General features: G+C 35.5%; 2 protein-coding genes across 3 annotated transcripts in view; one reads left to right on the top strand and one right to left on the bottom strand.

The window, feature by feature from the left end:
• Nucleotides 1–13,157, top strand: part of USP24 (ubiquitin specific peptidase 24) — a 136,857-nt gene that overhangs the window by 36,149 nt on the left and 87,551 nt on the right. For both annotated transcript variants that reach the window (XM_037161426.2, XM_037161418.2), the window contains exons 4-10: nt 3,269–3,412; nt 4,117–4,239; nt 5,191–5,226; nt 5,611–5,676; nt 9,122–9,187; nt 11,342–11,416; nt 11,999–12,157. In XM_037161426.2, coding sequence (XP_037017321.2) covers nt 3,269–3,412; nt 4,117–4,239; nt 5,191–5,226; nt 5,611–5,676; nt 9,122–9,187; nt 11,342–11,416; nt 11,999–12,157 — 669 coding nt within the window. The remainder of the gene's footprint in view (nt 1–3,268; nt 3,413–4,116; nt 4,240–5,190; nt 5,227–5,610; nt 5,677–9,121; nt 9,188–11,341; nt 11,417–11,998; nt 12,158–13,157) is intronic.
• Nucleotides 1–13,157, bottom strand: part of LOC128625883 (nascent polypeptide-associated complex subunit alpha, muscle-specific form-like) — an 86,453-nt gene that overhangs the window by 50,074 nt on the left and 23,222 nt on the right. The window lies entirely within an intron of this gene.

The following is a 13,157-nucleotide window of genomic DNA, read 5'->3' as shown; positions in this document are numbered from 1 at the left end:
GTTAACTGGCTTGAGTATTCCTGCTGGCAAAATGACCTGCGGATCACAGCATCTCTGTCTGGGCTGGAGTGGTGCATGCTTGCTCCTGTTCTGGCCACATCTCTTAGAAAGCAGTTTTTCTTAACAGTGAGAATAGATCACAAGACTTATGTTTCTAACTCAAGCAAGATTCCTTTTTCAAGATACAAGTCCTGAATTCCCACAAGAACAGGGACAATGTCATAGACACCATTTTCCCCAGCATGGAGCCAGGCCTAGCTCAAGGAAAGGACTCAGTAAATCCTTGTTGAATGAATAAATGAGTCTCCTGCTGTCTTGTACTTCTGGGTTTTGACATCCGTTTTTGTCTTGTATTCAAGTAAGTCACTAGAACTACAGATGGGTGAAGTTCGTGCTTATCTTAAAACCCAGTAAAATAAACTGTTCATTTGCAAACTGTTACTTTTATCTGCATCTTGACGACAGACTCTGTTTGATTCAAGGCTTAAAAAATAACAAAATTAATTATAGGAACAAAAATAGCTTCATCTTTGAATAAAGGAGGAAATCTTTTTAAGTTTTCGTTTGGGCAGGGATTATTTGGAATTGAGAATTTATCTTCATTTTGGGTGAATTCATTGACCAATTTGTAGCTTAGAATTATTTTCAACTTTTAGGAATTCTTGTAGAATTAGAGTAGCTTTTTTAAGATAGCAGGATTTTATAATGTAACAAACTGTGAGACATATACTGTATGCATATATTACAGAGAAAGAAAATACAGGTTTATTCTGTTCATGGAAAAAGATTTATTAGTGTAAAGAAAGGACCTTTAGGTCAATGATTTCCAGATCCAGAGAACCCTGTCAATTCACCAGCAAGTTGCAATTTTGGAATATGATACTCTACCTGTATGTGGACATGCTTTGGAGAACTGTTTCATATTATGCCCTCAGTTGTTGGCTACAGTATAATAAATGGTCAAGGAGTTGTTTGGGGTATTTTTCTGTAAAACTGTGAGTACAAAGGCACTCTGAAGTATATTCTTAACAGCTAGTTACTTAAAAATGCCTGTTAAAATTCCTTAATTTTTAGAACTACTAAAAAGATTCTTCTCCTTATCAGTAAGGCATTCTTTTTAAAACTAAATCAGAAGAGCTACAAAATTCTGTGTGCCTGTAGACTTGGCTGCCAGAAAAAGTAATATTTTATACATTTGGTCTTGGTTTTCTTAGCTGTTTTCTGGTATGAGGACTCTGCTCCTACCCCCTTCTCTAGGTTTTTCTTACAAGCTACCACAGATTTTTGTAGAAGGGTATAAGTAATTAAACAGTGTGTGAATAAGATGCACAAACACAGCTTAGTTGTCATTCGTACTTTCTTCACCTTTCCCCTTCAGGCCAGCCTGCATTCTTTCCTGTATATTGAAGCAGGGCGAGAAAGTGTGGGTGTGGCCCTAGTGCATAGTTATGGTTAAACCATGGGTGCATCTTCCGCACCAGGTGCTGCTGCCCGTCCTTCCCCACCTCTTCTGGGAGGTGGAATTCTATTTTCAATTAAAAACTGAATAAATGAGATGGCAACAGAGGGAGGAGTGCTTCATACGCCTACGTTTTTGGTGTTGTCACCATGAAACAACAAAAAAACGTCAGTCTTTAGTATCAGTATCAGGAGTTGATCTCAGGTTCTTATTTGCTGTTTACTACTTAACCTTCCCTAGAGAGAAATGTTGTTAATCTCTGTTTCATTTTTCTTTAATTTAATTTTTAAGTGTAGAAAGAATATATAGACAGGCCAAAAAACCTGCAAAAAATAGTCATTTTATAGGTAAAATAGTAATAGTAATTGGTTTATATAAAAATCAGTCTTATGCCCTGGCTGGTGTGGCTCAGTGGATTGAGTGCCAGCTGTGAACCAAAGGGTCACTGGTTTGATTTCCAATCAGGGCATGTGCCTGAGTCGTGGGCCAGGTCCCCAGTAGAGGGCACATGAGAAGCAACTACACACTGATGTTCCTCTCTTTCTCCCTCCCTTCCCCTCTCTCTAAAAATAAATAAATAAAATCTTTTTAAAAGTCGGTCTTAATGATTATTGCTCATTTGAGCAAATAGTACAGCTAATTTGTACTTAGAAGATTGGTACTTGGAACTGAGGTTTTTCTCTGCAGCTAAAGAAGTTTAGCTCTTGTTAAGAGCTTCTTAATGTGGCCAAGATGAAATATTTATTGTACTTTATTTTCTCTTGAAGGGAAATCTTGTGAAAACATGAAACCACCCCGTCAATTTGCCATTACTTTATTAAGAGAAATCCTTTGATTTCTCATTCCCTTTTCTACCACTTGTTCCTAAATTAGACTTCCCCAAGGAATAGGATACGGAGGATTGGGGAAATTCAGCTATAATTTTAGATTCATCTATTTGCCATTTCCCTTTTTTAAACAAATCTAAGATGTTAAATATAAGATGCACTATTGTTTTATATTTTATGCTTATATTTAAGAAAAATAGCTACAAAGTAATCAGTGTTACAATGCCTTATCATATAGAGCTATTTTAGATTACTTAAACATTTTTTAAAGTTGAATATTACTTTTATACAAATGAGAAAGAGAAATACAAGCAAAATAAATTGATACGGTATTTCTAAAATTTTTTTCACATTCAGAGTCCCACTGTCACCTGGTCAGCAGGTGGGAATATGCAGTCCTACTTCTGAGATTAAAAAAAAAAAACATGAAAAGCATGTGTATGTTAGAGTCCCTGAAATCGAGTATTCATTTCTTAGACCCCAGGAATATTTGTTAATGGTGACAACCAAGGTGTATTAATAATAATACCTTATTATTTGTAAAATAGTTTCACATTTCTCATCTCTTTTGATACTTGTAAGTTGGAAGGAATTTGCCCTTTAGAGATGAGAGAACTGAGAACTTAGGTAAGTTTGTCCAAGGCCGCACAGCTAGAAAACAGCAGTATCAGGAGTTTATCTCAGGTTCTTACTTGCTGTATACCACTTAACCTTCCCTAGTAATACTGAAAAGTAGAGGAGCAAATACATTTTTTAAACTAACTTCTTTAATATAAGGGAATTAAAGCTCAAAGACAAAACTCACTGTTGACCGAAATATACGAATGAGTAGATGGACTACAGCTATGGGTCTTTTAAAGCCAGTCGTCTGCATAAAAATAAGTGTTATGGTAATCTCTTGGTTATTTGAGACTCAACTGATAAAATGCAGACTTTTTTCCTTTTCAAGTTAGACTTCAAACTGTCCTTTATGTTTTTGTAGCTCTTGACCTCAAGTGCTGTTCACAAGTGGGGTACTGAAATTCATGAAGGAATCTACAACATGTTGATGCTGTTAATAGAACTGGTTGCAGAAAGAATAAAACAAGATCCAATTCCCGTTGGTCTCCTGGGTGTGCTTACAATGGTATAGTATCTCTGAAATATGAAGTACTTCGTTTTGATCTTGTTTAAAATACCTACTGTCCTCTGACTTGTACTTAATGAGTGACAGTCATAAAATCATTAAAAATATTAACTTAGCTATTAGGGTCCTTGCTTTTTATTTTAAAAGCAGAGCAACAATTCTGTGTTTTCACTTTTAAAGAAATACCTTTCTAATTTTAGTAGCTTTTTCAGCTCTCAGACTGATTACATAGCTTTCCCTTATGTCTCCTTGATTATTTACATCATAAATCCTTTCACATAGGCTCTTGATGTAGTTTGCTCTCTGGTCTTTTCCCCTGAACAATAACAATAGCGTATGAAGAAGAGGCACTCACATTTTCCCTCCTAACTTCTGCCTTTACTGCCTTTCTGCCCAGCTCTGCCTGTGGCAGCCCCCGGATGTCTAGAACATGGGTGTCACTGTGCTTGAATCAGACCTCTCGTCCTGTTACCTCCTTCTCTTCACTCATAAGCAAATGTTGAACAGGACAGGAGAGTACCACGTTCTTCATTTGCTCCTCTGTTCCTTGTACCCATAAAGCATACAGAATATGCTTTATGCAGATACTTGAAAGATTCCATTAATAAAGGAGTGCAAGGCTGTATTTTTATCTTTTCTAATGCTAATTAGTGTTGCTATAGAAATAGATACTAATAATGTTTCTCTGTTCTCTTTGAATGTAGGCTTTCAATCCTGATAATGAATACCATTTTAAAAACAGAATGAAAGTCTCTCAGAGGAATTGGGCAGAAGTGTTTGGAGAGGGAAATATGTTTGCTATTTCACCTGTATCTACTTTCCAAAAGGTAAACATAGTTTTGTTTCATCTTTTTATGGAGAAATGTATTGAAAAAGATTTTCTGTGTCATAAAAATAACAGTTTACATGAAAGGAATAAAACAGTCTCTGAAAAATGACAAATATTTCATGTGGCTCATAAAATTGCTAACCTTTTTTAAGATTGTATTTTTCCATAGCTTTTAACTCACATCATAAAGAATTTTATACATCTGAAATGATGTTTGGTGAAATGAGAAGTCGCTGCATAACATCAGTGCCCTATTTAGTGAGTTTTCAGAACCCCAGTTTAGTGGCTGCCCCAGTTTCTTAGAGATGTTTAAGTGACAAGAGCATTTGAAATCATTTGAAATAACTAATCGTACCTAGAAAAAATAATCATGTGTAGTTTTCTTTTAAGCTCCATAAGCATTGACAGTTTTGTTTGGGCAAGCACGAACCAGCATCATCTTGCCGTCTTTCCGGCCCTGCAGTGTGCCCGTAGCATCACACCCACAGGAGTGCCTAATTCCAGCAGCCCTCCATCGGTTCGGTTTCTAAGGAACCAGTGAAAGAAGTCAATTTAGTAGATAAAAAACCTGTCTATCACTTTAGCAGAAGTACAGGTTTAGTTCAGTAATCACTTATTGAGCATTTGTAGTGTGCGTGACATTCTAGGTTTTGGAGCTATATAAAGAGTGATATGATTCATAGCTTATAGCATAGTGGAGGAAATATGAAAACAAAAAATTACCTACAATAAACAATAGGTACAATTAAAGTAATACAGACTTATGGACTCCTAAAATTATCATAGTATTGTCAGAGATTCATGTTAAGAAACATTTGAAAAAAAACCTTTCAAATATTGTTCAAATTTTAATGCTTTTTTCCTAACATTTTTTAGAATAGAAGAAACATAAGTGTTGATGGAGACATTTTTCTGTTGCTATCTTAATTTCTATTTTCTTTCCTCATAGGAACCACATGGATGGGTTGTGGATTTGGTAAACAAGGTATAAAACTTTCATTAAGAACTTTTATTTTTATTTTTCTAACAAAATTTCCTAGAACTTGGCATTTTAAGTAAATGACAACTACAGAGAAAATCAGAAGTTTTTCCAGGGGAAACAGGTTGTATAGTTCCTTCCTATTTGGTGTACGTGATGTTTATGCAGATGACCATCAACCTTAGGACGTAGCACATCTCCTGCGGTACATCGCAGGTACAGCACAGGTATATCTCAGGTACAGCACCGGAGCAGTGGGACACCCCTTGTGGTGACTCTCCAGAGCAGTGGGGTAGAACACATTGATAGAGTAGAATGTCAGTCAGCCTTAGTCCTTGCTTAAAATATTAATGCATAGCATTTTAAAATTAATGTGTACATTTTTTTTAGTTTGGAGAATTAGGCGGATTTGCAGCAATCCAAGCCAAGCTCCGTTCAGAAGATATAGAACTTGGGGTAAGTTAAACCACACTATGTGCTTGATGTGAAAGTTCACTTTATGTTTATGTTGGTGTGTAACCTAAGGGACATGGTCTGGACACATTAAATTAAATTTTAAAGTATAGTTTAATCTTTACAGAAGCAGCTTCCTAGCTTCTGATATCATAGAAATGTTTTCTCTTAATTATAATAACCAAATTTCAATCTAGAGTGTTTTTGTTTTATTATTTTACTAATTTCCCTTTGCATATGGCACTTTTCTCTTAACTCATGGTGGTTACATGAAATTATTTGTTATTTAAGGACAGTTGGTATAATGTGGCAAGTATTTGAACATAGCAAGTTTAGCCTCAGTAAAATCAATTTATTTCGTAGGACTAGACACAGATAAAATATTTCAAGGTTGTTTAGTAAACTTTCTGGTGTTATGGAAATTCATAGAAAACAGAGGGATGTAATAGGAGCTGAGAGTCATCCCTGAGGTGCATTACCATGATCTTCTCCTGTCGACTTTATTTTCTCAAAAAAAGTTAACCTTGTAGTTAGGGGAAATAACTTTAATCTTTAATTTTGCACAGGTTGCTGACCTGTTTGTAACTGAGCGCACTTTACTCTGTTCTCTAAGTAGTCATTCAATTAAAAATGACTTATGTACTTGCCAAGTACAAGACTCCAAACTTACAGTTAGCCTCTGTAAATAGATCAGAGCAGAAAATGATGTAGAAAAATAAATACTTGAGTGCTGCAAATTGTGGTTAGAGTAGCATGTATTTCTGGGGGACCATGGCTAATCTTTGCATGAGGGAAGTAACAGTCAAGGAGAGACCGATGGCATGGTTGGTAATAGACTGACCATTTCTTGCTTCCCACTGCTTATTTTTATTTATTTATTTTTTAATTTTATTTATTTATCTTTAGAGGGGAAGGGAAGGAGAGAGGGAGAGAAACATCAATGTATGGTTGCCTTTTGTGCGTCCCCTGCTGGGAACTGGCCTGCAAGGAACCGGCCTGCAACCCTGGTCTGTGCCCTGACTGGGATTCGAACCGAGATTGTCTGGTTCGCAGGCCTGCGCTCAATCCACTGAGCTACACCAGCCAGGGCCCCCACTGGTTATTTTTAAAGATCAGATGTCTGCCAGACCATGAATATTTCCACTGACACTGATCGGGAAGCCTCTTCCACCTTCCCTGAATATTAATTAGATTGTTAGGCTGTTGTTTCGATTCCCATTGAATGGATAAAGTATGTTACAAATGACTTTATTGACCTAGAAGGTGATACATAATGATTTTAAGAAGCAAAATAACACAAAAACTCGTTCTGATACAGGGTTTTATCTACCTTCCTTGTTCCTAAAGAATTTGCTGTATATATAGGTCATTGGGTAATATCAGAAATTAACTTCATTTTCTAAAAACGTTAAAACAATCATTTCTTGCAGCGTTAATTTATTTAAAACACAAATTCAGAGCAGCCCAAAGTTTCTACTCTACTTGTATGAAAATTGGCTAAGGCTGGATACATAGAAATCTGGGCTTACTCTCAGTCTTTTCAGATGTCTGGAGGTTAAAGATTCCTCCAAGATATTTCTTTGTTCAGATCATTTTTTAGAATAATTGTATTGTTGTTACAGTTGATGTAAATTATATTGTTTAGGTTGTATTGAGGGATGGTAAAAGTCAGGCCTAGGAGAAAGATTCCAAAATTCAGATTCTAGCAAGTATGAAGAAAATTTCAGGGTAAATGCCTGATTTCTCCCATCCAAGTACTAACCGGGCCCGACCCTGCTTAGCTTCTGAGATCAGATGAGATCGGGCGCATTCAGGGTGGTATGGCCATAGACTAAATGCCTGATTTCTGACCAGTTAAAAAGTGACTATCCCAGAATAAGTTTAGGCCATATGATAAGATGGAGTATAAATAAATGATTTATTTTACACTAAGATTTACATTCACATTTTTTAAAATCCTCACTCAAGGGTATGTTTACTGTATTTTGCAGTGTCTAATGCATTCCTGTGTATAATGTGCACGCATGTTTTGTGCATATTATACATGGGGATTAGTATACCCATGTATAATGTGCATCCTTATTTTTTCCTAAAAAAATTGGGCAAAAAAGTATATATTATACAGGGCAAAACACGGTAGTGATGTTTTCTTTTTAGAAGAGGGGGTTGGGAGAGACATCAATGTGAGAAAGAAACATCAATCACCTCTCATATGTGCCCAGACCAGGGATTGAACCTACAATTTAGGTATGTGAAGGGGCCGGGAATCAAACCCCATACCTTTGGTGTATAGGGTAATGCTCCAACCAACTGAGACCTGGCCAAAGCCACATTAAATATTTTTTAATTTGAAAAATATTCAGAAAAAATACTTTCACCTGTTTTTTCTCCCAGTCTTTCACTTTTTTTATGTTTATTGATGGCTACACAGAATCTTCAAATTTTGATGTAGTCTTTATTTTTCCTAAGAGCTTAAAAAATTCATAATTGCTTGGGAAATGTTCCCCCATTTCAAGGTTATAAAAACACTCATTTTGTTTTGTATTTTACAGTTTTATTTTTAAAACTTAGTTCTTAAATTTACTTAAATTTATTTTTATATATTGTGTAACATAGACATTCAATTTTATTTTCTTCCAAGTGGGTCACTAATTGTTGCAACCTTTTCTTTACCATTTAATTTTTCTGGCTTTATCAGATATCACCACCCCATGTGTATATGGAACTTCAGTTCCAGTTATTGATTTCTTCATTCATTCTTTGGCCATTTCTCTACTGCTCCACTATTTTAGCTATTGGTAAGGCTAATTCTTCCCACACCATTCTTTTCTCAAGTTTTTTTGATCATTCTCATTTTTTACTCTTCTGAACATAGTCAACATGTTAGGTTCTCCTGCAGAAAATCTCACCTGAGGTCGTGTGTGTGGAATTGCGTTGAATTTATAGGTCAGGGTGTGGAGAATTTACATTTTTACAGTACTGGTCCTTTTTATTAAAAGAACATGATATCTATTTCATTTATTTGGACTTTCTTGTATGTATTTTAGTAAAGTTTTATAATTTTCTTCATGTGCATCTTAATTTTTTTTGTTGTTGTTGTTAAAGGCACATTTCACTGCTTCCCCAACTGTTCTCTCCTTTTACAAATAAAAATTTTTTGTATTGTATAATATGAACTTCAGAATCACTTCACTAGTGTTCCAAAAAAGTTTTATTGGTATATTATTATTATTGTTTAAATTACATTAACTTTTTATAATAATTTAAATGGATCGACATCTTTATATCAATTCTTTCTGTTCAAGAGTATAGTTTGTCTAGTTATTTATTTGTGATTTGATCAAATGGCTATTTAAAATTTTCTCCAATTTGGTAAAGGGAATTTGTTTAAAGTTGAAAGGAAAAAAAAAACTTACATCTATTCCTAACCTTCCCTGTCTTTTCTCAGGCAGTCTCAGCATTGGTGCAGCCCTTAGGGGTATGTGCAGAGTACCTCAATTCCTCAGTGGTTCAGGTAAGACTGGGCCATTTTACATTTACTTCAGAAAGTGATCTGAGAAATACAAAAAGGAATCATCTTTATATCGATTGGTTCAGAATTGTGCCTAATCCAGAGTAACTTCTAGTGAAAATATTATCAGAAGAAAATTTTAAATGATTAATAATTCAAAGTCTAGGAGACTGCTAACATTTCAGGTTATTTACCTTTTCAGTTTATCATTTTATAAATATAGTTTATATGTGATAGCATATATTTTCCTTCCTTTTCTTACCTGTAAAAAACAGGCTGTATAATCCCACCCCCCTTCACAGGATTGGTTAAGGATTTAGTACCATTATGCATTAAATTAGATCAGTTTTGAGCAACCCACTAGGCTCACTTTACTAGCCAAGTCTCTCACTGCTGAGTAACAGCTTGACAGCACATCTTGTCTGATCCCCTCCCCCCACATGTTGTCAGTCAACAGCTCATAGAATACTCAAGGCTCCTAGTGTTCAGGTTTGTGATGTTTAAGGCCTGTTACACTCTCTTGTTTCCTTTCCATATCAGTTAACAAGTTTTACCAAATAAAATGTCTCACTGAAATACCTCCATTTATCATTTTCTTTATAAATAAATGTGTGAAATCAATAACTTCCAGAGATTTTTTTAAAATAACTATAAATTATTTTAAAAGCACAGTGTCCTTTGGGGCAGTGTTTTTTGTATGTACTATTCTTTCTTCCTAAAACCTAATTTACGTACATTTTAACAAGGGAGATAGGATTTTTTCATTAGGTTCTGGAAATTTCTTCTAAGTGGTAAATGCCTTCTTTAGATGTCCAAGTAGTACTGCAAGATTTTCAAATGAAATGGAATGACTATGTATTTCTTCATTCTGGATATTAAACTCTTTAGAAACATCTAGTGTTCTTTCAACTTATTAAGCATATAAAGATAATCATTAGTTCTGTAGCTGAAACACTAAGACACAAAGAGGCAAAATAATTTGACTTTTTAGTAATGTAATAGATATTAACAATTTAATAATTGTTTTTAATAACAGAGCCAACATTGGATTTTTAAATGCATGCTCATTACCCATGCATTGCTCCATAAAAAATTTTAGCATGAGTATGCAGTTGCTAATTAATACTAAGTTCTTTAGAAATTACAGGTTTTGTAAATAAGTACAGCATACTTGAAAGAGTAAAAAAGTATGTGAATTTCCAATGAAAGCATATTTAATTTCATCTTCTTTTAATTATATCAAACTTTCCCAAACTTAAGTTCATAACATGTTCATACTGTGTTATTTGCCATAAATTAACAATTATCTCTACCATTTGTTACTTGTGTGATTTTGCAAGACTTGTGTAACTTCTGTGCCTTGGCTGCCTTGGTTGGCTCTAAAATGGTGATGACAATCATGCCTCTCTCGGAGTCGGAGTGAGAAGCCAGGGCTGGCACGTGCTGCAAGAGCAGTGTGACTTGCCTTTACCCTAACAGCCCTCAGTCCTCACTGTACAATCAGCTCTAAGTGTAGTTGAAGATACTCTATTTGGTTAATTGCCTGTGATGTCATTTTAATTCATTGCTAATGTCCTCTTGGCTTTGACAGCTAAATAGTGTTCGTCTTCTCTCATCTCTAGATAACTTTTAAAAATCATCTTACTTCGATGAAAGTGATTATTTATGTCTAGCTAATATTTGACTCCTTCTCACATTCTGTTTAGTTGCCTGATTATACTACCAGCCTAGAGCAATGTGTTGTATGAGTCTCACCTATGGCCCCCATTTTATCAGCATGCAAAAGCAGTGCATGAAACAGCATGTTTTATGGTCTGTGCTTATATTCATTTTTTTAAATCAAGTGCAATATATTTACCTTACTAAAAAATAATACATACTCATGCTTAATGTTTAAAAGCTAGTCCATGTGCCTTTGGTTGCTCTTTAAAATCATCCTTATAAGATAGTAATTGTAAGGGTTGCACCCATATGACATTGAAGAAGCTAAGGCACAGAGTCAGTTAAAACTTTACTGGGAAGAGTATTAGTGATTTAGTGGCAGCTCTGCTACTGGAATTGCACTCTCTTCTCTGTGAAATGTGAATGAAGCATCTCCTCGCTAATTTTAGGACAGATTCAGGACTTTTTATTAAAGTAGCACTTTTTTTTCCGCAGCCCATGCTCGATCCGGTCATCCACACTACAATCCAGGATGTGCGGAGTGTGGAGGAAAAGGACCTCAAAGACAAGGTGAGCGCTGTCTCTGGCAGGGGGGCCCAGGGCCTATTGCTCCATGGAAGCGGTGCCAGGACTCGGGGCCAGTTCACACACCATCGTTCTTCAGATTCTGGTCCCACATAACTCACATCAAATTAATTTGGAATTTTCTAACCGAAAGATGCTTCTTTCTGAAGCACCAGTAGTTGATGTTACCTCAGTCAACAGAATGAATATGTGGTTCTCAGTGATACTCAGAATTTTACTAACATGGTGGTTTGGATAATGTTATAATTTGTATAGCAGTGAAGAAGCTTTAAAATAATTTAATACCAAAAGTTTACCCAAAGTTGTTTAAAGCAATTTTAACATGTAAATTTAACATGATTTATTTGTCTGCCTTGAATTTCTGACAGGACCCTGTCCTTTCCTTTGCTCACCCATGTTTAGAAGCAAAATGTAGATAATTGACCACGCGAAGCATCAGACGCCACCAGACAGACCATCATTATTGAAAATGTCCTGTAATTCTTGTGTGTGTGTAAGAATTGGAATCAAGATGTTTTCATGTTTTCTTTTTTGTTTTTGTGTGCATGTATGTGTTTTTATTCAAAGAGATTGGTTAGCATCCCTGAGCTCTTGTCTGCCATTAAGTTACTTTGCATGCGCTTCCAGCCGGATCTGGTGACCGTTGTAGATGACCTGCGACTGGACATCCTGCTGCGCATGCTGAAATCACCACATTTTAGCGCCAAAATGAATTCCCTCAAAGAGGTAAGTTTTCCATTTGTTTCTAGAAGACTTAAAGCACAAACACTTTGAGTTCTCCCCAAACTTGTGATAATTAATATAAAAATGCTGGGATATAAAGAAGAATAATTTCTCATAATTATAGAGAAAAGAAATATGATCGTATGTAAAATGCTGTATATGTTTATAATTGTCTGTTAATAAAGTGATCTTTTTATATTACAATCAAAATCTATTCTCTGAAATGTTTGGAATATTTAGTGCTTTTGTGAAATTTCCAAGAACATAATTCCTTGGCACATATTTATTTGATATTTATTTTTTACTTTAAAGGTATAGTTTCTTTTATTTTATTTTGTTTTATTTTATTTTAGATATGTGTTTACTTAAGCCAAGTCTTCTAACTGGGGTGGGACAAAACCAAAGTGACTGCAACTGTGATGATCTAAACAAAATGGAAATAATTTTCTATAACTTCCCAAACTTTACATGAGCATAGTTGGTTTTGGTGGATGGCAAAGGGAACCAATACAGTTGTTATAATTCCAGTGTTTTTCCTTCAGTTTTGTATTAATTAGGAATCTGGACTGCAAGTGAGATAAGCTTATCATAAATCATCTTAGGCTAGAGAAGTTTCATGGAAGAAAGCTGGGCTATTTCACATGAATGAAGGATTGACTGGCCAAACCATGTGAGGGGCAGGAAAAAGTAGAATGTGAGACCACACCACATCCAAGACTCTTCCAAGGCTTAGCTCTGCTTTTCTGAGCATGTTCTTCCTCTGCTGGCAGAGTGACATCTTTCATATGGTAGACATCATGGCCATGGATCGCTCCCATCACCCTGGAGGGACTGGCGCTTTCTCTCTGGTCCCAAGTATAGAATTTGGAGGACATGCCTTCATTGAAATTTGAGTCAAATGCTTATTTCTGAGCCAGACAGTAGTGGCCCAGGAAGTATGAGCTGTAAGAATGGCTCCATACTTTTTAAAAGTGATGTCACAAGTCGTCTGTTAACGTCTAAT

This window comes from Artibeus jamaicensis, unplaced genomic scaffold (assembly GCF_021234435.1).
Source record: "Artibeus jamaicensis isolate MK-2021 breed Jamaican fruit bat unplaced genomic scaffold, CSHL_Jam_final scaffold_1019, whole genome shotgun sequence".
Lineage (NCBI taxonomy): Eukaryota > Metazoa > Chordata > Mammalia > Chiroptera > Phyllostomidae > Artibeus > Artibeus jamaicensis.
The sequence above is the reverse complement of the archived record's forward strand: the minus strand, read 5'-3'. Positions and strand labels throughout refer to the sequence as shown.